Genomic DNA, 27013 nt, shown 5'->3' with positions numbered 1-27013 from the left:
AGAGACAGAAGCTAAAAATGTGACATATATACAGCCACACACACACCCTAATGCACTGTGAAATGTGAACTTTTAGAATATGAGCTCAAATCAGCATAAACCAGAAAAAAATACCATTTCTTCACTGTGAATAACATCTCCATCAGAAAATGACCCATGTCTCAGTTCTTCTAGAAAGGAGATTTATGAACACTGGCAAATCACAACACTGTGAAGATCTACTTGCACTTTCACATCTAAAATTCATGTATATTTTCTCATGTTTTGACACTGTTTTTATTCTCCTCTCAGGAGGAATCTTATGCAATTTTGGCCCTGATTCTGATTTTTAGAGGAAAACCCTTTTACTGAAGTTAAGCTTTGCTAACCATTTTACAATATTTTTGGACAAATAAAAGCACATTGGTCATGGCCTCATTTTGATTCTTTTTCTATCAGGTTTCCTCTTAACATGGCTTGTTCAAGAAGCACATAGTAAGATTACCATGAGTATTACTATGGGCTCCAGATCACCTCCCACTCCATGTCTTCCCACCTAATTTTAGGCAGATCTCCTACAGTGAGAAATCACACTGCTTTCTTTGGAAGCTACTAGTGATAGTGAGGCACAGGTATAGCAGAAAAAGAGTAGTGGGTAAAAATTAAGCAAGCGAATCTCAATATATTAGGCTTGATACATTGAGAAGACATCATGCAGCAAGTTCAGTTTAGTTTCAGTATTCAAAATGTAGAAGATTGCAGGTTAATCATGTCTACAAAATGGGTTTCAAAAACATTTTAGCAAAGTCTAACGGTTTTCACATCTCTCCTCTATTTACTCCTTTATTCATTTCTCCCCTTCCTAATTCATCCTGGTCTAAATATCTTCCAAAACTCAAAAAGGTGAAGAAAAGAGTTTAAAATAAAAGGTGATGGTCATAACGATGAAAAATACCTATTCCAGAGACCTGTGTAAATCCCTTAAAATCTTAATGCTCTATAGGCTGTTTTAGTAAAGATCCTGGATTATTCATTTTTAAACAGTAAATACTGTCTTTGGTTCAGAAATTCCCTGAACCATAAATTGCTGGAGGCTAAGATAATTGCTTGTAATTGGGTCAATTGCTGAGGTGAGCAGCTCGAGAGAGGACGCCTTCAACACCGGAGCGGGGGGAGATCAGCGTCCAGGAGCCTCAACTCAGAGCCACGAGAGCCACCGAGGGAGCCTCGAGTCCTCGACAGGACCTGCCCAGAGCCGGCAGCTCCGCTGAGGCGAGCAGGGACTCACAGGGGACGGAGCCAGGAGCAGCGGCACCAGCCCTGAGGGGGTAAAAACCTGCCCAGGGAGCGCGGCGAGCAGAGCGGGTCGGGGCAGTTTGCGCGGGCAGGCGGGCGGGATGGTGAGCACTCGGCCTGTGAGCAGGGCCCGGTCCGGGAGCTCTGCTCTGGCTGCCCCGGCGGTGGCAGCGGAGGCACCCAGACAGAGCCGGTGAGAGGGGAGGGAGGCTGCAGTGCAGAGCTCGGGGTGCAGAGAGTGCCTGCACCGCTCTGGTGAGGGGAGGGGGCACAACGGGCAGGGCTGCACTCGGTGCTCCCGCAGCAGGGGCTGAGCTGCGGGATGCTGTTAATAGGCTGCGAGGTGTCAGGTGTAATGTGTGGGGTTTGTTCATCAAGAAGTTTGGGGGAAGGGAGGCTCTCTGTGGCTGTCCTTATGTGAAACAATACTCCTTTTGACTCTGTAACTGTTGTACTCTGTAGGTAATGGGGGGAGGTCAGTTGTATTGTTGCGCGGGATTGTGAGAGAGAAAAGGGGGCTGGGTGGCTCGAAGTGGTGTCTTGTTGCAACGCTTGAGGGGAGGGGGCTGCGACGGTGAGGAGGCTGGCAGTGGACGCTTCTCGAAGCCTCTGGCAGCTTCTCGAAACTTCCCGAAACTTCTCAGTAATGAGACCCCTGCAACAAAGGGAACCAATGGGGAAGAGCCATGTCAACATCCGAGTGAGGAGGGGCGACAGGATTGGCCGGGGCCTTGAACCGGAGAAGATAAAGGACCGCCTCCCAGGGACCGCGTGTGCGCGTCTTGGGCGGAGTGGAGGGCTCCCCGGCGCACCCAGCGCTGTTTTATCTGCTATCGCTTACTCAGTTTAATAAAATTTCTACTTTAAACCAAAATTGGCTAGAATATTGATAACATCAGGGAAGCTGAGGGGAAGCAGGAATGCTTGCTCCTGGCCCAAACTGTGCAGGGGCCTCGAGCTTCACCTCTACCTCATGAAGGAAAGAAGGAGGCCGTTAACCCGGGAAGCTGGGAATATAGTAACAAAAAAACAACAAAAAAAAAGAAGGCAAAGGACAACCAAAAGCAAGGGGCTTCCCCCTAAATCCCCTGTCTCCACGCAGAACCGCTTTGCTGTCCGGCAGGGGGCTGATGAGGAAGCGCACTCGAGTCAGAAACAGCCGGCTGATGCACTGCTAAAGAAGATCTCTACTGGTGCTGCCAGGAAAAAGCGGCGGGTCGTAGTAGTAGGGGACTCTACACTGGAAGGGACAGAAGCACTCATCTGCCGGCCTGACCCCGTCTCAAGGGAGGTGTGTTGCCTACCGGGGGCACGGATCAGGGATGTGGCAGAGAGGCTGCCTGCTCTAGTAAGTCCCACGGACTATTACCCACTCCTGGTGATACATGTGGGTGCTAGGGATACAGATAGTAGTAGCCTGGGGAACATAAAGAAGGACTACAGAGCCCTGGGGGAGGTGGTTAGGGGCTCTGGAGCTCAGGTGGTCTTTTCATCAATTCTCCAGGGTACAGGGGAGGACCTAAAAAAAGCTAGGAGGATTGGCCAGGTTAATAACTGGTTAAAAGGGTGGTGCCATAGTCAGGGGTTTGGGTGTCTTGAACATGGGACCCAAGCTTGTAGGCCAGGTCTAGTGGGGGCTGGTGGAGCTGGTCTGAAGAAAGGAAAGAGCAGTTTTGGTAGGCGGCTTGCCAGACTGGTCAAGGAGGCTTTAAACTAGATGTTTTGGGGGAGGGGGCCATCATTCCATCCCAACACACCCAGTCAGTTGCCAGCACCTATAATAAATGCTTGGAGCAATGCAGAGATATCCCACCCACCCCAGCCAATGAGCCGGCTTCAGTTGGAGCTTGGCTCAGATGCCTCTGTACAAATGCCCGTAGCATGGGGAACAAACAAGAGCAATTAGAGATATGTTCACATCTATGGGGGTATGATATAATAGGCATCACAGAAACATGGTGGGATGGCTTCTATGACTAGAGTGTTGGAACAGAAGGTTATAGGCTCTTTAGAAACGACAGGCCTGGCAGGTGGGGAAGGGGAGTTGCCCTTTATGTTAGGGATAGGCTGGAGAGTATGGAACTGTGTCTGAGGACAGGTGAGCAGTCCACAGAGAGTTTGTGGGTCAGGGTTAAAGGGAATATAGCTATGGGAGACATTACTGTGGGGATGTGTTACAGACCGCCTGATCGAGGAGAACCTGCGGGTGAAGCACTCCATAGACAGATAGGAAAAGACTCACGCTCGCAGGCCCTTGCTCTCATGGGTGACTTCAACCACCCTGACATCTGTTGGAAGGACCGTACACAAGCAATCCAGGAGGTTCCTCGATTGTGTGGAAGACAACTTCCTTCTGCAAGTAATAGAGGAGCCGACAAGGAGAGGTGCCGTGCTTGACCTCGTGCTCACCAACAGGGAAGGGCTCGTTGGAAATGTGATGCTCCAGGGCAGCCTTGGATGCAGCGATCATGAGATGGTCGAATTTGAGATCCTCAGGACAGTGAGAAGAGCGTGCAGCAAGCTCACTGCCCTGGACTTCAAAAGAGCAGACTTTGGCCTCTTCAGTAACCTGCTTAGGAAGGTTCCATGGGATACAGCCCTAGAGGGCAGAGGGGCCCAAGACTGTTGGTTGATATTCAAGGATCCCCGGCTGCAAGCTCAGGAGTGCTGCATCCCAACCAGAAGGAAGTGCAGCAGGAGGGCCAGGAGACCTCCTTGGATGGATAAGGAGCTCCTGAGGAAAATTCAAATGAAAAAAGAGGCTTATAATAAGTGGAAGCAAGGACAGGTGGCATGGGAAGAGTACAGGGATATTGTCCGAGAAGCTAGGGACCAGGTTAGGAAAGCTAAGGCCCAGTTAGAATTAAACTTAGCTAGAGGTATTAAAGATAACAGGAAGGGATTCTACAGGTACATAGCAAATAAAAAACAGACTAGGGAGAATGTAGGCCCCCTCAGGAAGCTCTTGTGAGAACTGGCTACACAGGATTTGGAGAAGGCTGAGGTTCTGAATGACTTCTTTGCTTCGGTCTTCACTGCCAAAAGCTCTGACTGCACCACCCAAGTCTTGGAAGGTAGATGCAGGGACTGTGAGAATGAAGACCTTGCGCCCACTATAGGAGAGGAACTGGTTCGAGACCATCTTAAAAATCTGAATGTGCACAAGTACATGGGACCCAATGAAATCCATCCACAGGTCCTGAAGTAGCTGGCAAATGAAGTTGCGAAGCCGCTGGCCATCATATTTGAGAACTCATGGCAGTCAGGTGAAGTTCCCGATGACTGGAAAAAGGGAAATATAACCCCCATTTTCAAGAAGGGGAAAATGGATGACCCGGGGAATTACAGACCAGTCAGTCTGATCTCTGTGCCTGGCAAAATCTTGGAGCAGATTCTCCTGGAAGGCATGCTAAGGCACATGAAAATCAACAAGGTGCTTGGTGACAGCCAGCATGGCTTCACTAAGGGGAAATCCTGCCTGACCAATTTGGTGGCCTTCTATGATGGGGCTACAGAACTGATGGACAGGGGTAGAGCAGTTGATGGCATCTACCTGGACTTGTGCAAAGCATTCGACACTGCTCCACACGACATCCTTGTCTCTAAATTGGAGCAACATCAATTTGATGGATGGACCACTCGGTGGATAAAGAACTGGCTGGATGGCCGCACACAAAGAGTTGCGGTCAATGGCTCAATGTCCGGCTGGAGACCAGTAACGAGTGGCGTCCCTCAGGGATCGGTCTTGTTCGACATCTTCGTCGCTGACACGGACGGTGGGATTGAGTGCGCCCTCAGCAAGTTTGCCGATGACACCAAGCTGTGTGGTTTGGTTGATACCCTGGAGGGAAGGAATGCCACCCAGAGGGACCTGGACACACTTGTGAGGTGGGCTGATGCCAGCCTCATGAGGTTTAACCATGCCAAGTGCAAGGTCCTACACCTGGGTCGGAGCAATCCCAGGCACAGCTACAGGTTGGGCAGAGAAGAGATTCAGAGCAGTCCTGCAGAGAAGGACTTGGGGGTGTTGGTTGATGAGAAAATGAACATGAGCCAGCAGTGTGTGCTTGCAGCCCAGAAAGCAACCGTATCCTGGGCTGCATCCAAAGGAGCGTGACCAGCAGGTCGAAGGAGGTGATCCTGCCCCTCTACTCTGCTCTTGTGAGACCTCACCTGGAGCATTGTGTGCAGTTCTAGTGTCCTCAAGATAAAAAGGACATGGAACTGTTGGAACAAGTCCAGAGAAGGGCCATGAGGATGATCAGGGGACTGGAGCACCTCCTGTATGAAGACAGGCTGAGGAAGCTGGGGCTGTTCAGCCTGGAGAAGGCTGCGTGGAGACCTCATAGCAGCCTTCCAGTATCTGAAAGGGGGCTATAGGGATGCTGGAGAGGGACTCTTCATTAGAGACTGTAGTGACAAGACAAGGGGTAACAGGTTAAAACTTAAACAGGGGAAGTTTAGGTAGGATATAAGGAGGAAATTTTTTCCTGTTAGGGTGGTGAGGCACTGGAATGGGCTGCCCAGGGAGGTTGTGAATGCTCCATCCCTGGCAGTGTTCAAGACCAGGTTGGACGAGGCCTTGGGTGATATGGTTTAGCGTAAGGTGTCCCTGCCCACGGCAGGGTGGTTGGAACTAGATGATCTTAAGGTCCTTTCCAACCCTAATGATTCTATGATTCTATAATAAATTTTGGAAAGAACCACAATCACAGTATATTCGACAGGTTTGTATACTCTTCTTTAGTCATCCCCCATGGCTATTACCAAAGATAAGATCTTAAGCCAGATAAAGATTTATTCTAAGCTATTTATGTTCTTATTCCCCCAAGTGTAGTTACTTTCTTTGAAGGTAAGGCCAACTTTCAGAGCTAAGAAGCTATATACAATTATCCAACATCACTGCAACAAACTCCCATATGATTAAATCATCATACAAAGTTATTCACAGTAACAGACAATTGGCTACATCAAAATTTCATTCAGATGTGGGACTGCTGAAAGGACCATGGGTGCGCATTCATACAGTATGTTTTAAACGTTTTAAAAACCTTCTTGATGATGATGTCCTTCATAATCTGGCCTCTTTTAAGTACTCTTGGTTTTAGGGCTATACTCTACATACAGTTTTATATCATTTCCAAACTTGCCTTGTGTACGGTTTAGCCAATTGTGACAGAAAAGCATTCCTGGAAAATAATTCAGGTCACTTAAAATACAGTATGATTTGAGGATATCAATAAATTCAGCTGACTTGAGGTAATCCACAAAGGCCTGCTTCCTCACCTACATGCCTGAAAAAGCCTTCTCTCGTGATATGAATCCAGGCTTAAATGAGCAACCATCCCTCATCCTGATCACCTGAAACAGCTTAAATTCATAAAGACAAGCAAAAGTCTATAAGAAAATGCATTAAAAAGCAAATATTATTCTTGCACTGTCATGTGTGCAGAATCATTCTTCTTCTCACACCTATTTTCATATGCAGAGAGGAGGCAATAAGAATGGGTTTGATTAATTATTGAAACAAAATCCAATATAGATGAAAACAGTCAAACTTTCTGTACAAAACAGTTTCCAGAAAGGATAAAATCTAATAGACTCCCATCACTAGAAACCGGAGAAAAAAATGACAGAAATTGGTATAAACCACAAAGAAAATCACCTTAGATATTTATCTTTTAAGGCAAAAAACTTAATTTCCCACACTTCTAGAAAGAGCTGTCCCTCTAGCTCCTGTCTGAGGGAAAAAAAAAAGGAGAAAAAAAAAGAAGAGCTATTTGCCTAAAAATCTAAATCAAACTAACGCAGTCAGACTAGGATGGGATGAGCCATCTGGTTTAGTAGCTCATTAGTAAAGAAATGACCCCTCCACGTAAAACACAGTTGGGTCATTCCAAGCTAATGAGCCTTCCAGCTTTATTGTTTGGTACACACAAATGGTTGGATGTAGGTCTAGTTTGTAAGTCTAGTCTTACACACTCACAACTGGGCACAACTTTTATTTATTCATTTACTTATTTACATTGAAAGAAGAGGGAAAAAAAAAATGCTTCAGGAGAGAAATAAGATTTATGGTCAAAGGTGTGGGCAGATTACTTTAAACAAAATTCCTCAATTGCTTCTGACAGGGGAAGGGAAAGGTCTCTATTTCTTCTTCAAAACATATTTCACTATTAAACCATGATATGAAATTGCCAAACATTAACATATGCTTTGGGTTTTTAAACATTTGATTTCATAACTTTAAATTCACATGGACAAAATGTTTATAATTCAACATTTGGCTTAACTGTGTGATGGCTGTCAATGTAGGACACACTGGGAAGAGCCAGCTCCCATAAAAGCCAAGACCCAAATCTAATAATGCATATAACTAAGTTTTAAACCTTGAGAGTTAGCTTTCCTGCCTTTCCTGGGGATATCTATACACTTAAAGTCAGGCATTCTATGTTCCCAACAGAATCCCATACACATTTCTGTAACAATGAACAACTCTCCACTGACATACATGGCATTTGGCTCCGTGGTCCTCACCTCATATGCCGAAATCAAAAGTACTGCATGAGGCATAAGGGTTTTTGCTCACCTACCCACTCAGAAAACAACATAATTTTGTAACGAACTGAAGGATTTATGACCAACATCAACATCAAAAAAATTCTTCCTCCCATATTTCCATATTTATTTTTTTTTTATGTAGGACATAAAAAACACCTGAACAACTTATTGGTTTTGGATTCTCACTGTTATGGAGTCTTTACTCAGGACACAGATCCCTGTTTTTACTTGTGTACCAAATTCATACAATAGAATTGTTAGGGTTGAAAGGGACCTTAAAATTATTCACACTCAAGTTTGCATTGCAAGACCTGTAGTCATTAAACATATCGCTCTGCTTTAAATTGTTAAAATAATGCAATAACAAATGAGTTCAAATACTTGAATCTTCTAACATTTAAAACAATTTAATTACCTGAATGTGCCCATATGGAGGACAAAAGGAAGTTAGTAGAAGAAAATATGCATCCCATAAAAATAAAAACTCCACTGAGCAAAAGCCATCAAACCATCATGAGGTGGTTCACAGAGAAAAGAAATACAAAAGCAAATGTTCCGGCCACCTCACAACGCAGCAGCTTCTGTTGTGCTTTATAAGAAACAAAATACCCCACCATTCCATAGCCCCAGTGAAGTTCCACCACCTTGGGAAACTCTGGTTTAGACTTTCTGTTTATTTGTTTCCTTTCCCTTCAAAACGCTATAATAAAATACCACTAATGCAATTTTTTCCAGTTTCTTGGGTTTATGGTGCTCTAGATAACATGGTTACGATGTGATTATATTGAGTACCACCATTCATCTTACCCATCACTATCAATCTACTCTACCATGACATCTCTTTTCAACAAGAGACTGTACGGTGTTTAATGCAATAGTTTTAAGAGAACCAAAGGTTTCATTACGTTAATATGTCTCTGGTTAATTCTACCTTATCCACTTATTCAGCTTACCCTTAAAACCCAATTAAAATCTAATTTACCCGATCCCAGCATTCAAATACTATCTGGCAATGCATTTGACAGCCTTATAGTAACTACATTACTACACATCATGCCCCAAGGTATTTTAGATCATGTCAGAAAGAGCTCAGCCATTGTCCACTTAAAGCCGCAGAATTATAGTCTGGGAATCTTTGATTTTACAGGGAAACATATACATTTCCTCACAATGTTAATGGATTGCTACAATTTGAATCATAGAATAGTTAGGATTGGAAAGGACCTTAAGATCACCCAGTTCCAACCCCCCTGCCATGGCCAGGGACACCTCACATTAGACTACATTGCCCAAGGCTCTGTCCAACCTGGCCTTGAACACTGCTTCTTCCTTACACCTAACCTGAACTTCCCCCGTTTCAGTTTGAACCCATCACTACAGTCCCTGATGAAGAGTCCCTCTCCAGCATCCTTGTAGGCCCCCTAAATCATAAGGCATCTATTTGCATTGGCACTCTTCTAGTGTTGTTTTGCATTTGTTTTTTAAATAAATGTTTAATGATTGAAAGAATTGGTCAAGGTCAATTAATTGGTCAATTAATCTGACAAACATAAAAAGCCTATATAACATATGTACTGTGAAAATGTGTGGTCAGTATGTTACCCTAAACTCAACTGTAGCTTAATTTACAAAGCAGGTAAGTTTAAAGCTTTATTATAGACAAATTAATTCCACAAAGTGTTTCATTTCATTCTGTTGAAGCCAAATGCATGCTGACGTATTTTAACCAGTCACAATATCTGTTAAAAGGTTCTGACAAAGTTTTGAAATCCCATTAAATGTTATGAAAACTGAATCGATACTTAAAAATTCAAAAAAGCATCTAAACCAAAAGGAAAATTAATTATTCCTTCAGCTCTGACATCTCAAAGGAAATGAAACAATCCTTTCACTCCTTTTCACTAAGAAATTTTCAGGGAACTGATTATGATAGAGATGTCTTTTCTGTCTTGTATTTCTCAAATAAAAGTATATAAATAAACTACATGTGCTCCCAGTGTCTGGCTAACCCACAACTCTGGAAAAAAGCAACAAGCTACTGTGACAAGAGACATGATGCTCTTGCATTTGTAGTGTGTTTTATTCCCACATCAAATATCAAATCTCATTAAACATTGATATATCTCATTTCACAGTATCTTACATTTGAGTCTTTTAGAAAGCAACTTGCAAATTAGTTTGCAGCACAATGTACTTGAGCTCCGTAGCATATATCTACATCTGAAATAATTTTAAAGGGAAGAAGAGGCTCTTACCCTTTGCCTACCAAATCCTTTCTTGAAATCAAATTATCAACACCTTTAAAAATGCATGTAGAGCTTACCACATCATTTCTATTTGATACCTCCTGCACATAATATTGATTTGATTAATATTTATCTGCTCCCTCCCCCCATAACCTTTTGAATCTTTTTTTTCTAAGGATTCCATAATTACTAGCAAGGTTAGCTCTTCATTTTCTATATTACTGCATTTTCTTTTGATTACAGCTGTGCCACATCTGCATGCAGATCCTTAGTGATGCATGGAACACTTCTGGTGTGCAAGTGAGCCCTCTTCTGGGCATCCGATACCATCACTTCAGGTAACAGTTGTCTAAAGGACGTCGATTTCTTCCATCACTAACTTGAAGGGCCTTGTTTTCACATTTGTAAAAAGACGCCTTGTGTAAACAGAAAATAATGCTGACCAATGCAGGACACAGGAGCTGCAGGTTTACACCACTGTCATTTTCTAGTTTTGTAGTTTTGATTGCTTATTGAAATACTGTAACGACATTGCTAATACAAAAAGAGTTTTGAACTCTGCCTAAAATAAAATGCATCTTTGACTACAGAAATGATGATCTAATGTACTAAAGGGGAAAAAATTCACTTCACATCCTCTAGCCTTCCCCTATTTCAATGTGGCTTCCTACCATCTTATAATGCATCATAGCATAAAATCATAGTTTGGGATGGAAGGGACCTTTAAAGCTCATCTAGTCCATCCCCCCTTCAATGAGCAGGGACATCTTCTACTACATGACGTTGCTCAGAGAAATAACTAGTGAATAACCAATTCACTCTTTATGGTTCCATTGCTACCTTCAGGTTTTCAACATGAGTACCAGAATCTGAACACATTATGCATACAAAAAAAAAAATCCCCTCCAACCTTAAGTGAACCGAAAATGTTATGTAGCCTCCAGGAGACAGGGTTTTGATGTGATTTTCTGAAAGCTCACTAATTTCAGCAGGTCCATGCTAATTTTATTTTGAGACATTCCTAATAACGCTTCGGCCATTGGGAATATTTTTCTTTGCATCCAAATGAATACAATGCACAACAGTACCAATCTGGACTGTGCAAACACTGAAAGTAAGACCCATACACCAGAAGCAGCTATACAAAGAGCTAATAATATTGCTATTGGTATAGTATAAAACACATGAAAAATTTCTCTCATACTGATATTAACTTGCAGACATGGAAAAACAACAAATTAATGACCCATAAATGCTAACTTCAGTACAGAGAAAAATTACTGAAGTTATGAATCACACTGTATGCACAAGATTGATAAAGGGCTTTTCTACAGGTGAACAAATAGCTTTAACAACATTTACTTCAGATGGCCTAAGTCTTGCAAATGTTAAGGCAATGCTTTCCAGCATAATAAAAGCAGAGATGCAGAAGTCATTACTTCTGTAAGAGCGCACTTTAGAAAAACCAAAACTAACCAATGGAAAATCAAACAAGTTGAAATGTGAAAATCACCACAAGAAAATACAGTGCTGTGGGGGATTGCTTGGTTTGGTGTTTACTTGTTGGTTTTGTTGTGGTGGTTGGTTGGGTGACGGGTTTTGGGTTGGGATTTTTGTTGTGGTTATTTTGGTTTTGCCTGTTTTGTGGTTGGCTTTGGTTTTGTCTGCATACACCAAGTTTAAAATGAGGCTGTGCTCTGATAAGGTGTCAGAAGTACAGCCAGACATTTTGTATGCATATGTACATGTATCAAGCAGAACAAAGAGGAGTAATAAATACACTTATCAAAAAGGCAAGCTTCCTGGAGGCAAACTATTGATGATCTTGGGGTCCACTTAATAAATGACTTATTCCAATCTGTGGCATGTAGGAAATTCATATCACATTTTATAGGAAAGCAGTTTGGGTTGTTGATCAGAAAAAAAGCAAACCCTGTAATCTTCTCCATGACTGTTGTGCACACTTCATTCTGCCCCATGTTATTCTCCTCCTGGTTTGCAGTTCAATAGGAAAACACAGCAATTCACTGTTTGCTCAGTTATAGCAAAGCTTCTGTACAAGTGCTGAGGAGATCCATGTGGTCTTTAAAGAGGAAGAAATTAAACTGAAAGAAATCCTCCGTCTATGGAGAGGTAAACATTATGTGCGCCCTCCAACAGTCAAACACTACAGTGATACAAATACTGCACTATTACTACAGAATTTAATGTGGAAACAACAAGGCACTTAAACCACAATGAATTAAGTAACTCTGGCATGACCACAGTTTTAATGCTGGGGTAACCAAAGTCCAGGAAGACTATGAAGTACCTAGAAAATCACAGAATCATAGAATAGTTAGGGTTGGAAAGGACCTTAAGATCATTCAGTTCCAACCCCATGCCATGGACAGGGACACCTCACACTAAACCATATCACCCAAGGGTCTGTCCAAGCTGGCCTTGAACACCTCCAGGGATGGAGCATTCCCAACCTCCCTGGGCAACCCATTCCAGTGCCTCACTACCATTACAGTAAAGAACTTCTTCCTTATATCCAGCCTAAACTTCCGCTGTTTAAGTTTTAACCCATTACCCCTTGTCCTATCAATGATGAAGAGCAAATAACTCCACTTCCAGGCCTGTATCTAAACCATGAGCCTTTCCTACCTATTCATATAAAGAGCAAAGAAGGGAGCACATATGATTTATAGAATTCTTCTGTATTTTAACTCTTTATGACACTGAAACAGTTGAATCTACATGTGGAAAAAGTGTTTCCTGATTAGGCACCCAATACTTTTAAAGGCAAAGCCATGAATAAAAGTGGAAAATCCAGAAGAAAAAGGATCTAGTAGAAATTTATTAGAAATATAAATTCTTAAAGAAAGATTATATGAGACACCAAAAAATAATTATTTAATAGAATTCTTAAAAGTTGAGTTAGCTAATCCTGGATTAACATTTATGTGAGCTGACAAGGATGCCGAAAGGAATGGGGAACATATAGTACTTCTGGCTGAACTGGTGGTTTGGAAGTTGTCAGCACTTGAGACCCCCCAAAAATGGGTCTGTGGATATAGTATTCTTGGGCAAAACATTTAAACCTGTGACTAAATCCCACCATGACTTAACTCTTAATTTTAAATGTGTATAGGACTTACTGGGGCCTAAGATGCTAAAAAGGATGAAAAACATTAAAAACCAATAATAACTGCAACAAAAACACAGTAGTTAAGACAAATTTATCTGTTTTAATTGTAAATCTGCTCATTCTATATTTTAACATTTCCCAAAGCTTAGGTTATTTGGAGGGAAATACCATGGCAGAAGCATCACTCAACCTTATACAGCAATTCAGCCTTAGGTTCCAAAAAACTCATGATTTAAACTAACAAGGCATACAAAACTTGCCTCATGGCATACAACAGTCTGCCTTTAAAGAAAAAAAAGCAAAACAAGGCACCTATAAAATATTCTCCAGGGGATACAACCAGGGAAAAGCTATCAGCACTCTAGTTCAGAAACAGCATTTCCTCCCAGAAATACTAATTCAGTATGTTTAAACATCCACTCATGCAAGCAGATAAAATACCACAGGGCTGTATAAATCTGCAACCACCAGAACCAGAAGTCAAGGCAAATTGTTAGCTTATTTGTCATTTCCAAGCCATAAAGTCCCACTTTCTTACAGAGCTTTTCTATTTGTCTCTGATAGAAAACATCAGTGTGGTTCTCTGGATCTATCAGGAACAACGAAACAAACTAAACTTGGACTTGCAAAACCAGAAGAGGGAGGAATTAACAAATAAATCAAAGCTCACGTGTGCAAGTCTACCCCACTATCAAAATATACTGTGCATCCCCTATGAGGCCTTGATAATGTCCCCAAAAACAAAGAGACAGAATGTTCCTTAAAAGGTGGCTCAGATTCCATTGCAGGTAGCATACTTAGACAGTGATTTAGGTACAGTCACGTAAGAAGTTGAGGCACTCAGGAGAGACATATAGATGCAAAGAAACCGAAAGTGACCAAGAACCAACGCTGTGACACATCATATACATTTGCCCATTTGGGAACACATCCTATTCCTCCAGTAATAATTCGGAAAGACACATCTGTTGTTAGAGCCTTTAAATTAGCAAAGTGAAGAGTAAAATAGCTTGAAATATGGTAGGAAACTTTAAACAAGACATTTTCCTCTCAGAATTATTCACAAAGCTAGGAACATTACCATGGTACCAACAGGAAAATTGTCCTCTATCAGTTGATGACCCAGCAGTCCATCTCTTGCCACTCGTCCCCGATTCCTCACCTCAGGACAGCTACATACATTTCTCTGTTTCATAACTGTAATTTACTGCTCACTGTCACCCCGACTGACCTTACACAAGCCAGCACCAGAACTGAAACAAAGACAACAATTATTACATTTCTTTTATGTATGAAGTTGGATGGAGCTGTTCAATCTGGAAGTTGACAGTATCTTGAGAGTGTATAGATTTTCATTTGCCATAATGGTTTTCATTCTCCAATCAAGCACAATAACTTCAGCTGTCCATTAAGGACATTTCATTTTCATGTGCTGCAGCACTGTAATTTCACTTGGAGCAATCCAAATGTTTTATTGATGTATTTGTGAAGAAAAACTGCCTGTAGATTCATGCTTCTTCATTCATTCTTATATTTGCATTTTTGAGATATGCCATCTTCTTCTCCAAAGGAAACAGGAATTGGAGCCTGTCTTAGTTACAGTGAACAAACATCAGGAATGGGTAGCAATTTTAGAGAACCAGATTATGAAGAGCCAACATTCAGCAACATTATTCTTATGGTAATATCAGTAAAATATATATAAGAAAACCAACCAATATCTAGCCTGCAGAGCTCTGGTTCTCATGTCTAAACATGAAATAATCATAGTAATACAAGGACTTATAAAAGACTATTCATTCCACTTGGATACATAGAAATACTCTTTGTCTTAAAGCCCAATTATGATAAAAACAAACCCCAAGCTCTTATGAAACATGGGCAGTGGCTGGGATCAGGAGCATTGGGTGAGAGGAAAATGAAGGCATGAGAAAGAAGGTTGGCTTAATAATGAGCCCAAAGGTTCAAGAAGATAACCTTGTATTTGAACCAGCTGGGAAATGCCTTTTCAATTGCAGACTTGAATTAATGCCAAGCCAGTACTGAAGTGATTACAGAGGTGTTTAACAGTCAAGGCTGACTCATTTGCCAACCGCTTTCCAACTCTCTCTTCAACACACCCCAGATACCCAAAATGCAGTCTGCCTCTGCTTGGCACAGAAACTGATGATAGCAGAGGGAATTCAAAGCATCCTTTTTAAGGCATATTTTTCTAAAGATATCATTTTCTCCCTTTCTTATAAGACACCAACACAGCAGCACCCTGATGCTTGCTAGAAACAGTACCCAGTTTTGGGTTATATGACTTTAGCAGTGTACTTCTAATTCAGGAGTTTAAGAGCTGGGACTCCCAGGTTTCTAGGATTTTTGCTCTCTGACAGCCTGCAGTACAAATCATGAAGGATCCAGGACAGTAAACCAGCAGGAAACTAGACCACAATCAGAGCTAGCCATCCACTAAATAATGTTTTCATTTAGACAAATGGAAAACAATTGCATTAAGAGCTTCTGTGGAGCTGTACTTAGTTCTTCTCTGTAGGACACTAAGCCTAGAAATGTAATTTTATATTGAAACTAATTACAGGATTTATCACATAGATAAGAACCTGAAAAAAAAGGAACCCCAAACAATCAAAAGAGCCAACATCAATTTTCTGTGAGAGATTAAAGGAAAGTCATATGAACGAATAACTGAGAGTCTTCCTGCCTATGCTTCCCAGAAATTAAAGGCTTTAAAGTTCAGCTGAGTTCATCATAGAACAAATAAAAACCATGCTGGGAAAATGTTTTGACAGTTACTGATAAGACAAATGAAACTAATACACATTGTTAGATACACAAGCAATAATGAAACAGTTTACATCTCATCTCCACATAAGATCTTGCAGAGGCTTTATGCCTTGTAAGGCTCCAGTCAATGCAATATACTATACAAATACATAATTATTCATATAACTGTAAAGATCCTCAGGACTAATTTTCCCTTAGCAATTATCAGTCAAAAACCTCCTACAACAGTAATTACTTAAATAACCTCTGAACTGGGACCAGAACATCTAAATATTTGTGGAGATGGCTTGAAAAAATAGATTAAAAAGATCTTATTTCACATGTAGGAAATGGGTCAAGCCAACATTTATCTGAGGAGAAGGAAGAAGGAACCAAAATAAGGAGACTTATAGTGTCTGTCTATCCAGTCTTCCAAAGTGCAAACCAGCTTTAACTTACTTTGATAAAACTCTGGATAATACACCAAACTACACCCTGGAACTAACTGTAAGAATAGTCTTATCTTCTTGTTAGCCTGTGATTGATCCATAAAAAATGGGTGGACAAATGGGCAAATCATCACTATCATGTGAGTTAAATTTTTACCATCCCATGTAGCAAAGCATACCTATCCAGTAAAGTCTGGTAAAGCAGTTAATGTTAAAACGGATTACAGGGAATAGACCTGGAAAGATGATGGAAGTACTGAAAAACCGTTGCTGTAACACAGAAGGTAAGACGCTTAACTCCCTACAGTGAACTTTATAAGAAAGAAGCAGGCACAGGGGTTGTTCTGCAGGTGGAAGAAATTTCCTTATACATCTTATTCTGCTTAAAAGGTAAAAGCTCCTACATTGTTCAGTAGGAAGCTATTTCCTTGTCTCGCTCCTTGTACTGCCTTCAGCATTCATTGTTTGAAATGCTAGAAAGTATACAGCATCAAACAGCAAGCCTTGTATTTCATACAGCTGCTTGCAAAGCTTCCAGCTTCTGATTCATGCCTGCAAAACCATCCACTAGGGCAAAAGCAAAAGATCATTGAAGCATCAAGAACATTGCCATTCCGAGTACGTTCTTTTGCACTTGATATTTTACTTAGCTTCTATGAAAATTTAATGCAATACATAAACCACAACCAATTTATATAGGGTTTTGCAGTCTAAACATCCAACAAGTAAAAGGGAATATATAATCTACATAACAACAACAAATAGAAATGTTCTTGTATGCAAAAAGAAACACCCCTCCAAACCCAAATCATAGAAATAGATAACATAAAGAAACCATTTTAAGCTGGAGAAGGCTTGAGCTGCCATTGACTATACAGCACATTGCCAATACCCTGCACTTCTTTGTTTTTAGCCATAAAATACAACCACAAAATATTCAAGTTGCTCAATGTTCTTTGTATCTCATGGCAAACATCAAACGCAATACCCACATTTGATAGACAATCAGCCAAGAAATAAGCTGTCATTTTCCAGATAATTATCAAACAGCAAAAAACCCCAAATGGACATCACTAGTGCCTGATTCATTTCACAAGAGCAGACTGCAGTGGCTTACGGCTGCATGGGCAGAAGTCGTTAATGATATCAGTCTTCCCCAAATCATCTCAAAGCTAACATGCTCTGACAGTCTAGCCAACTCTTGATGAGACTTGTAACAGGGTCATGTTTGGTGTATGCCTTTCAGTTTTACCTTTCTGAAACTCAACCAAGCTTTAAAAAAGCTTTCCAAGTGAAATCTTTTGTCATAATGGACATGCTCAGCATCGCTGAAACCACAAGAAAACCCATCCATCCTTGGGTTTCAAGCAAATGATTAAATACTGAAGGAAATTCTGCCAGGGAAAACACATGGTGGAATTCTGTCTTTACATAGATGCCTAAACTGCCTATAGAGCTAGGCATCTCATCTTCTAGCCTGGATTTAGTTATATAAATAGAGAAGTTTAGAGTTATTTAACTTATCCCATGTTAGATTATAACACTTCCTCATCTGAATGGCTCTTCAGATTCCCTTGGCAGTATTGTTGTGATCTCCATCAATTACAAAGGAGCTTAAGCTCCAACAACTTGATAAATGCAGGAGTCTGGCCATTTGTTCTTCCCACACACAACACGGAATTGGGGCTGGCAGATGTGACACAAGGCTCATGGTAGGTTCAAATGCTTCTGAGTGGCAGATTGGGGAGCCCCTGTTCAAATGAGCACCAGGCTATTTAAATTGCTAGTTTAAAAGAGCACTAAGCATCTATCTTTAAACAGCTGAATTGTGTCCCCTACTTTACCTGTCTGTACTTATATACAGAAACCTAAATTTAGGTGTCTTAATCTGTAAAACCAAATCCAATTCCATGTATCTGCAAAGATCAGCTTTGAAGACAATATCACTGAAACATCATTTGCAAATGCTACCATCCCAGATGTGTTTAAATTAGAAGTACTTTATGTAACTTAAGTATACATTCAGTTCTTAAATATAGCTTAAATTGATTCTATTCCAACATTAAGCAGGAAAATAAAAAATATAGCAATTGTGCAGCTCAGATTAAGTAGGAGAAGAAAAAACAATACAAAACCATATTGCAGTAACCATAAAAAGATGCTCACACAATTATGTTTAAGTAAAAACTATGAAATTACACATGAGCCACCTTCAGTGTGGCCTTAAATTCCTACAGGAGTTTCAAACTCTCCTCACCTCTGTAGATGTGGTCAGAAATAAAACAAGAATGTTTCTGGTCAAAGCACAAATTGCAGTGTTACCAAACACCTGGGGGCACCACAATAAAATCAGAAGCCACAATCCATGAGTTCTCAAAGGTTTTTGGAAGACCTTTAAAGATTACACCTACAGTAGTAGCTCAAGTAAGCAAGGATTCTCTAGGAAGCAAACCAGCAAGTCCTTTTCCACCACAGCCTCATCACCAGTTATTTAATGCTCTCTTTATCATTTCTAACCCCTAACACAACAGCATAGGCTTTGTTTTCACGCAGTATAAAAACCTTTCAACTCTCACTTCATGAAAACTAAAAAAGTAAATAATACATGCATTTAAATTCTCCACCAAAACCAGCTATTCCATGAGGTGACTCTGTTACACGGAATAATACCTTATGAAACATCAGTTAATTTTGAACTGTACAGTGACTAAAGGACTGAAGTTTGCACTATTGGTACCACGTTGAATCACTATCAACCAACCAACAGTACCAGTGAAAACAATGTTAGAGGTTTGTACTTGAACAGCCTTTTAAACATTATTTTGATGATTCTAGCAAAATGGGATCAAAATGTGCCACCTGATACTCTGGTAGGAATGGTAGACAAGTCAGACAAGACAACAGCATAGCATCAGATGTTCAGTTTGAAATCTGTTTGCCAACATTTCCATTTAAATAAAGGTTGTTGATGTTGCTTAAGTCTTTTCCACACATCCTCCAAATGACACAGAAATAGCATTTATGAGGTTTAACTCATATTGTTGGACAGAAAATGTTCTGGGATAAGTTATGCGGAACAGAAGCACTACAGGTTAACACCATGTTGAACAATTTAACACCACTTGAAAGCCTACAGCAGCCAGTTCTATTTAAAGTACTGCAGGTACCTTTCTTTGTGTGAACAGCTACTTTCATAGCAACTGAGTACTTTGATAGCTCCAACACCAAGTGAAAACCTTCATTGGTTTAACCCACAGAGCAAACAGACAACCTTACCCAAGTATCTATAGGTGACATCCTAATAAGTAAACACAACGACCACCATCACACGGTGGAAATCAACCGCATTCCTTTCATTAAGAAAAGTCGGGCCATTCCCCACTTCCATTGCTTGCACTTAGTTGCCATTTTAAAGATACTTTACCTCAAAAGGAGTACTTGTTGTATATTTATTGCATAAGAACAAACTTTAACGTGAAAGCCATGGGGAACACAGTTCCTCTGAATATAAAACACTCCTATGAGCTTCTGATTGTACCAAACTTCTACAAAATATTTGCAATATATTAAGAAGTCAAATATTTCAAACAGCATTACCATTAAGAAGTCAAATAATTCAAATAGCATTACCATTACTGCTGGTACAAAGACGCATTGTGGGTCTTGTTAAAAAATAGAGTCATAGCATTAGCCTCTGAAAGGTTTAATCATCTATTGAAGAAACAGCCTGTAAGAAAAGTGTATAACTTACATTATTCATGTACTCGCTGAGCAGATCCTGCAGCGCCTGCCGCACGGCATTGCACTCAGCAACGATGCGCTCCCGGCGGTCATCTCGTGTGCAGGAGGAGTCTGCCATCAGCGCTGCTCCGCTGATGATGCTCTCCAGCCTTTCTTCAAGGGATGGTCTGAAGCGGGCCTCGCTGAAAGTCATTGGGTCTAAAATGATTTTGTTCTAAAAGACAAAATATGAGTGGGAAAATTACGGCTCTTCGGCATTTTTTACAATGTCTCTGATTTCAGTGGCTTCCCATGGTTTTAGTCTTTCTTATAAATAATTTAGAAATTGATAAATATTTATAATTATAAATAATTAGCAATCAAATTCCTGAAAATATTACAATATTACTGAAATAACTGGTAGCTCTAAATCCCAATACAGTAACAAAATTTAAAATAAATTGCTATATAAATAATTCTATAAAGAATTCACAATATATAGTTATAAAAGACAATTGGTAAAGAGAGTTTTAATATCTTTAATTTGTCAAATAACCTACTGGTTAGCAATATATCTTTATTTCCATAGAAAAAATTAGATTTTTAAAGAGTGTTTCCTATTAAAGACATCTTCATTCTGAAATTATGATCACGGCTAAACCTTTGCGTTCCTTGCATATAAAATGTATCACCAAACATTAATTAGGGCTAAAACACATAGATTCTACCCGTCAGTTTACAGCTTTCTGTGATGTTATGAGTCTTGAGTCACCACTAGATTATATTCTGAACGTTTTTTCTCCTTTTGTAGTTCAAGGTAGCAAATACAAAAGCAATAACTGCCTGCTCCCACTTACAGGCACATTAACACCACCGTGTAACGCAGGACCCTTTTGCTGTAATCATGCAAAGAAGTTTCATAACTGCATATTGCCAAAAAATGGTCTGTAGGAAGCACACTTACATGAGCTTTAAAAGAAAATAAGTCATGAAATAGGGAGTAAAATTAAAAGTATTGTGTTTTCTAATACATGTATTTTAAAGCACATTGGATTATTGCTAATGAACCATTTTAATGTTCACAACATGTTGATAGCTTTTTGATTAGCTGATTTCCTGTAATATCCAAAGCTGATCAACAAATGTTAAGCCAAATGATACAGTTAATCTGAAAAAATAGAGTAAGTGAATTAAGTGCATTAAAATACAAATCAGGACTTCGGCACATGACATCTGCCTTTAATGCTGAAAACTGGATGTGTTTATTATAGATCAGAATATCCTCAAATGAACTGAAGCTAAATTCTGATTCCAAGTGAATATGTTTTCTTTAATTTAGCAGGACAAGGTTTTTACAAAAGATCTGCTTATTTCTCAATATAAAACTTCCAATTAACTCCACACGCAAAAAAACGTAACTCTCATTGCTACACAGGGAAAGGGGAATGAAGCCTTGAGAAATCTACAGCTTAACGGAACGCATAGCAGTTAAATAGTAATAAACATAAGGATGTCAGGTAATTTATAAAGATTTATTATTTAATAAAAAGGACAAATAGAAGAATTTTAAACGTATTTTTCTAGCTCCAGGACATGCTGACTTGGCAGAAATAAATGCAGCATTACCCACAATGTGAAATAATGTCTCACATGTATCTTCCGAGGTCTGTGTTTCACAGCAGTAAGCAGAGGCGTTTTACAGGCATCTAAATTAGAAAACAACTTCTCCACGACTTTGGCCTATGCATATTTATCTAGCTGTGCCTTTCAGTCGAATGATGATACTTGGGATTTTAAAGAAATCAATTATATGAATTCATTTTCACAGCATAATTTAGTAGTAGCAAGATATTGTATCAAATGAACTATCTCAGCAATTTATGCCACTATAAGAAAAAAATAGCCGCATGCCTCAGATTATTATTAGCGTTTCCTTATTCAAATGTGGTTAAGCTTTAAAATGACCATTAAATGTTATGTTAATAGTCATGTGGGATTTTTTTGCTTTGTTTCCAAATGACCACAAAAATGGTTATTAGCAAAGTCAGGAAGTACTTCACTGGAGACTAGGGGATTTCCAATAGCCAACATACGTTCTACTTGTAGCAAACCCCTTTCTCAAGCCACAAAGTCCATCAAAGCAACATCCATACAGGACTATAGCAATTTTCATGTTTCAGTGATAGCAAAACAACCACCCCTTCCAGAAATTCCTCACTATTCCTTCTCTTCCTCATAGCTGTAGGCGTAAGGTTCTCTACCTACACAGCAAATTTCAAAGAGCAGATCTTGCACCTCTCAGCAAGTCATGAATCATTTTTCTTCCTAGAGGTTTTTGAAGACCCTGCACTCAATCTTCTGTGACACCCAAAGACCTACCAAGAATGTGTTCCTGGAATATTTCCATCCTTTTTGAGCGTTGAGGATGAACGAGCTGAAGATCAAATATCTGATCACTGAAACTCCACACCCTACTTTCACAAACAGTTATGTCATACTCCATGAATAAGCTTAGGAAATTCAGTACAGGCTAAATACAAACACCATTTACATTTTAAATAATGAGATGTGTACCACTGAGGGTATCAAACAACCATAAATTATCATGAACACTAATAAACGGCAAGGTATGGACTTTATGGTACGGTTATGACCTTTCAAGTAATGCACTTTAAGGTATCAGACAAATTCATACTCCAACTAAACAAAATGAAAATCATGACATACCCTCCATCAGTGCATTCTATTATCAGAAAGCACATAATTGTTAAACTTGGGAAACTTATCTGCATAGGAATTTTTTCAACAGTAACAAAAAAAACGAAGTGTATTAGAAATATAAAGAAAAACAAACCCAAAACACTAAATTTAATTGATTTTTAAAACAATTTTACAAGTCCAAAAGCACTACGCTTACTGTATCATTATCTGCATTTTCTAAATTTAGTATATGCTCTTACAAAACCTTAATTGTTATGGGCATTGCCTTATTGCTCATCAAAAAACTGCTCAGCTATTGCGTTCTGTAAGTAGAAAGTCTTAAGGGAATTTCAGCAGCTTCTCCAGAACCACTTTTTTTCCCCTTTTCAAACAAGTGATATTAATGATTTCGGGAGCAGGGGGGAGGGATCTCCAGTTCTGAAAAAGCTGAAAATCAACCAACATGAAATGTATTCAAATTCATTACTAAGTCAAGAGATCAACTTATAAACTTTAAGAGTGCTTCGCATTTTGGCAAGGTTAAAAAATAAGGTACATTGAAAGCATCATTTGTTTGAAAACACAGCACCTCAGAGCTGGTAACAGAGGGATTCTTAAATTATAGCTCTGCTATCACTTGCAATAAACACTGTGACAAGTAACATTTTTGGAGGTAAAAAAGAGGAACCAACCAACTGGTCTGCAGAGTTTTCCTGCTGGTAGAGTTGAGTGTATTTGTGTAACACTGAAGGTCAGATTCGTACCTTCACACAGATTCTTTCTAGAACCCCCCGTTCAATTATCTACCATACAACCTCTGACTGAGTGGACAAGGAGGAATTCAATATTTCCTTGTACTTCCTTAATTTCTTTTATTGGTAAGAGCATGAGTAGAATAACAATGGTCTATTTTGGGTCCTTTACACAATTATGTGGATTCTGCCCTTTAAAACACACAAACCCCCCATTGAAACACATGGTTTCCTCTTGTAATTAAGTAAAGATGAATTTTAAAAGAAACAAATCATATAACAGAAAGTCTATATCTGCTTGTTCTGTTCTAATGGGAAACAACCTTCTTGTCTGAGAAACATTTTAAAAGCAGTGATGAGAAAAATCCATACACAGAAAACCCAAACCAAGTCTAAAAACCCAGAAAAAGCTCATGTGCTCCTATAGGAAAAGAAGGAAAGTTGAACTGATTTTTCACTCATATTCTTAAAGACAGGAAAGACAACTTTGAAGACATAATAATAAAGTTGTGAAACTAATACGATGCTATAAGGAAAAACAAAACCACACAAATCTTAAGTTTGAAAAGTATTTGTACAAGACAACATAGTGGCATTAAGGTGATAAAGGAGCTGTTGCAATCATAGCACTGCCTAGCTGAAACTCTGCAGGGGGAGGAATTATCCCAGGTAGAACAGAAATAACTTTCAAGTAAGAAACTTCTGTATAAGACAGGTTTAAGAAAATTTACATCCAAGACAATCCCAGTAAACTCAGATGATGGATTAAGTACCATGGAAAGCTGCACAGCACAGTAGATACACTTAATTGGAATTCAGGGCTTTGCATTTCCTTTATTAACTCTTACATTAATATTGTACTAAAAGTTGGACCAGGTTATGCTTGAAGTCCCTCCCAGGCTGAAATTCTGTGATTCTATGAATCTGTTGTGCAACTCTGGACAAATGAAACCTCTTTTCCTCTGTTTCTCTTTTTTACACTTTATCAAGTCATCTATTCAGAATGTTAAACCTGCAGGGCAGAGACCATTCCTTAACACACTTCTCAGTGATTTATCACAATGAATCACACAATGTTTAAGGTAAATACCACTGCAAAGTAAGCAGTATGTCTGAAGAAGGAATCAAAACCACAGTGACAAATGCCATGAAGAAATCAAATTGATAGATATCTTAAATAAACAACATCACAACTACATGACAGTATGAGAAACTGCCTCAGTGTAAAAAGCAGCAGGTAATACATTGAGGGAAGCAGTTTTCAGAGCAATTTGGGAGACAAGACTGTATAAAGAAGAGTGTTCAATGTATTCCTTTGTCAGAGGTGCCTGTGAGGCACTGGAATGGGTTGCCCAGGGAGGTTGTGAATGGGTTTTTAGACTTGGTTTATGTTTTCTGTGTATGGATTTTTCTCATCAGTGCTTTTAAAATGTTTCTCAGATAAGAAGGTTGTTTCCCATTAGAACAGAACAAGCAGATACAGGGCGATGCTCGAGGCCAGGTTGGACGAAGCCTTGGGCGAGATGGTTTAGTGTGAGGTGTCCCTGCCCATGGCAGGGGGGTTGGAACTGGATGATCTTAAGGTCCTTTCCAACCCTAACTATTCTCTGATTCACTGGTTTGCTTTAGGTATGTGTGTCAGTGTCCCCCAAAGTGCTAACAAGGTATTTAGTTCTTATTTAGTGATAAATCAAATGTTTCTACCTATCACCATGCTGTGTTCCACTGACACCACAGAGCTATGATTTGAAGAAATAAGAACAATGTGACCGTATGATACCACACTGCAGCTTCTGGTGAGTTGGTCTGATGTGATAAAAGAACAGAGAGCTAATTCAGAGACATAAGGGAATTTCTTTCCTCCTGGGACAGTGGGATGACTAAATTCATAGTAGTTTGATGAATAGGACACTCAGGCAAGTGCACGGAGCATAGAGCAAATGCAATAGCAACAGCCCCCAACTTCTCAACCTCCTGCTATCTCTATTCTCTGAATAGAAGCGGAGATATTGTTTCCCTGACACATTGGTGGTGTCCACAAACACACACTTGAGTTATATGAGCACCGCAGAGGTGCTAAACAAACATATTAATAATAATACCAAGTATAGCTGAATTGTAAAATTTCATTTGCTGTTATTTTTGAGCTATAATATGTAACTTGGCAAACATTTAATGCCTTTTTAACAGTTCAGATATTCATACTTATTATTTACAATGAAATAAGCATGGAGAAGGCTTTAGAGAGACTTGCGAGCAGCTTCCAGTGCCTAAAGGGACCAAGAAGAAAGCCTGAGAGGTGCTTTGGACAAGGGCCTGTAGGGACAGGACAAGGGGAATGGCTTTAACCTGCCACAGGGGAGACTGAGATGAGCTCTTAGGCAGAAGCTCTTCCCTGTGAGGGTGCTGAGGCACTGGCACAGGGTGCCCAGAGAAGCTGTGGCTGCCCCATCCCTGGCAGTGTTCAAGGCCAGGTTGGACACAGGGGCTTGGAGCAAGCTGCTCTAGTGGAAGGGGTCCCTGCTCATGGCAGGGGGGTGGAACTGGATGAGCTTCAAGTTCCCTCGTCACACAAACTCATCCTAGGATTCTACCTCTAACAAATCTGTTTGAATGAGGATGCCCTATAAATTCTCCATTGCAAAGAAACTGGTTACTGCCCTACTACAAACCAGTACTACTACATGTTTTTAACAGGAAAGCACACAAAGCGCCTGGCATGTTGGCATACTACTTTTCCTACCGTCACGTGCTATGGTTAAACTTACAAATAGTGGTTTTGCTTATTACATCTTTCTACAATACTATTTAGCTGCGCAGGAGCATTGCAGGAAGGAAAAACTAAATAAATAAAAATAAAAATAGGGAAAGCCACTAGATGGTGCTCTTATACAGAAAACACAGAGCAGCAGCAGCATCCTCATTGCTAAAGGTGACTGAACGCAGTATCCTAGCTGCCAGTAAGCGAGGGTGTTTCATTTACACAGCTAACATATTTCTATGCATTTGATATAAAAAAACCTGTTATTTCCAGTGCTCCTTTGTACTCTGGAGCTGACATTGCCATAATAATATATACACATCCGTATGCACACATAAGCACAAAAAAATCATCAACAACGTCATAAAGCCAACTACTACATTTCAAAGTAGAATGACTTTCTAAAATAGGTAATCAAAACAATTTAGAATCATAGATTCACAGAACAGTTTGGGCTGGAAAACTTTAAAGCTCATCCAGTTCCAAACCCCTGCCATGGGCAAGGACACCTTCCACTAGAGCAGCTTGCTCCAAGCCCCTCTGTCCAACCTGGCCTTGAACACTGCCAGGGATGGGGCAGCCGCAGCTTCTCTGGGCAACCTGAGCCAGGTCCTCACTACCCTCACAGGGAAGAGCTTCTGCCTAAG

The 27013-nt window shown here is 40.1% G+C and overlaps 1 protein-coding gene across 2 annotated transcripts in view; it reads right to left on the bottom strand.

Annotated features, from left to right (window-relative positions):
- Positions 1 to 27013, bottom strand: part of CTNNA2 (catenin alpha 2) — a 440210-nt gene that overhangs the window by 330105 nt on the left and 83092 nt on the right. For both annotated transcript variants that reach the window (XM_062640068.1, XM_062640069.1), the window contains exon 7: positions 20185 to 20388. In XM_062640068.1, coding sequence (XP_062496052.1) covers positions 20185 to 20388 — 204 coding nt within the window. The remainder of the gene's footprint in view (positions 1 to 20184; positions 20389 to 27013) is intronic.

The sequence above is a fragment of the Pezoporus occidentalis genome, unplaced genomic scaffold, assembly GCF_034315485.1.
Source record: "Pezoporus occidentalis ecotype Australia unplaced genomic scaffold, CSIRO_AGI_Poc_V1 ctg63, whole genome shotgun sequence".
Taxonomy (NCBI): domain Eukaryota; kingdom Metazoa; phylum Chordata; class Aves; order Psittaciformes; family Psittacidae; genus Pezoporus; species Pezoporus occidentalis.
The sequence above is the reverse complement of the archived record's forward strand: the minus strand, read 5'-3'. Positions and strand labels throughout refer to the sequence as shown.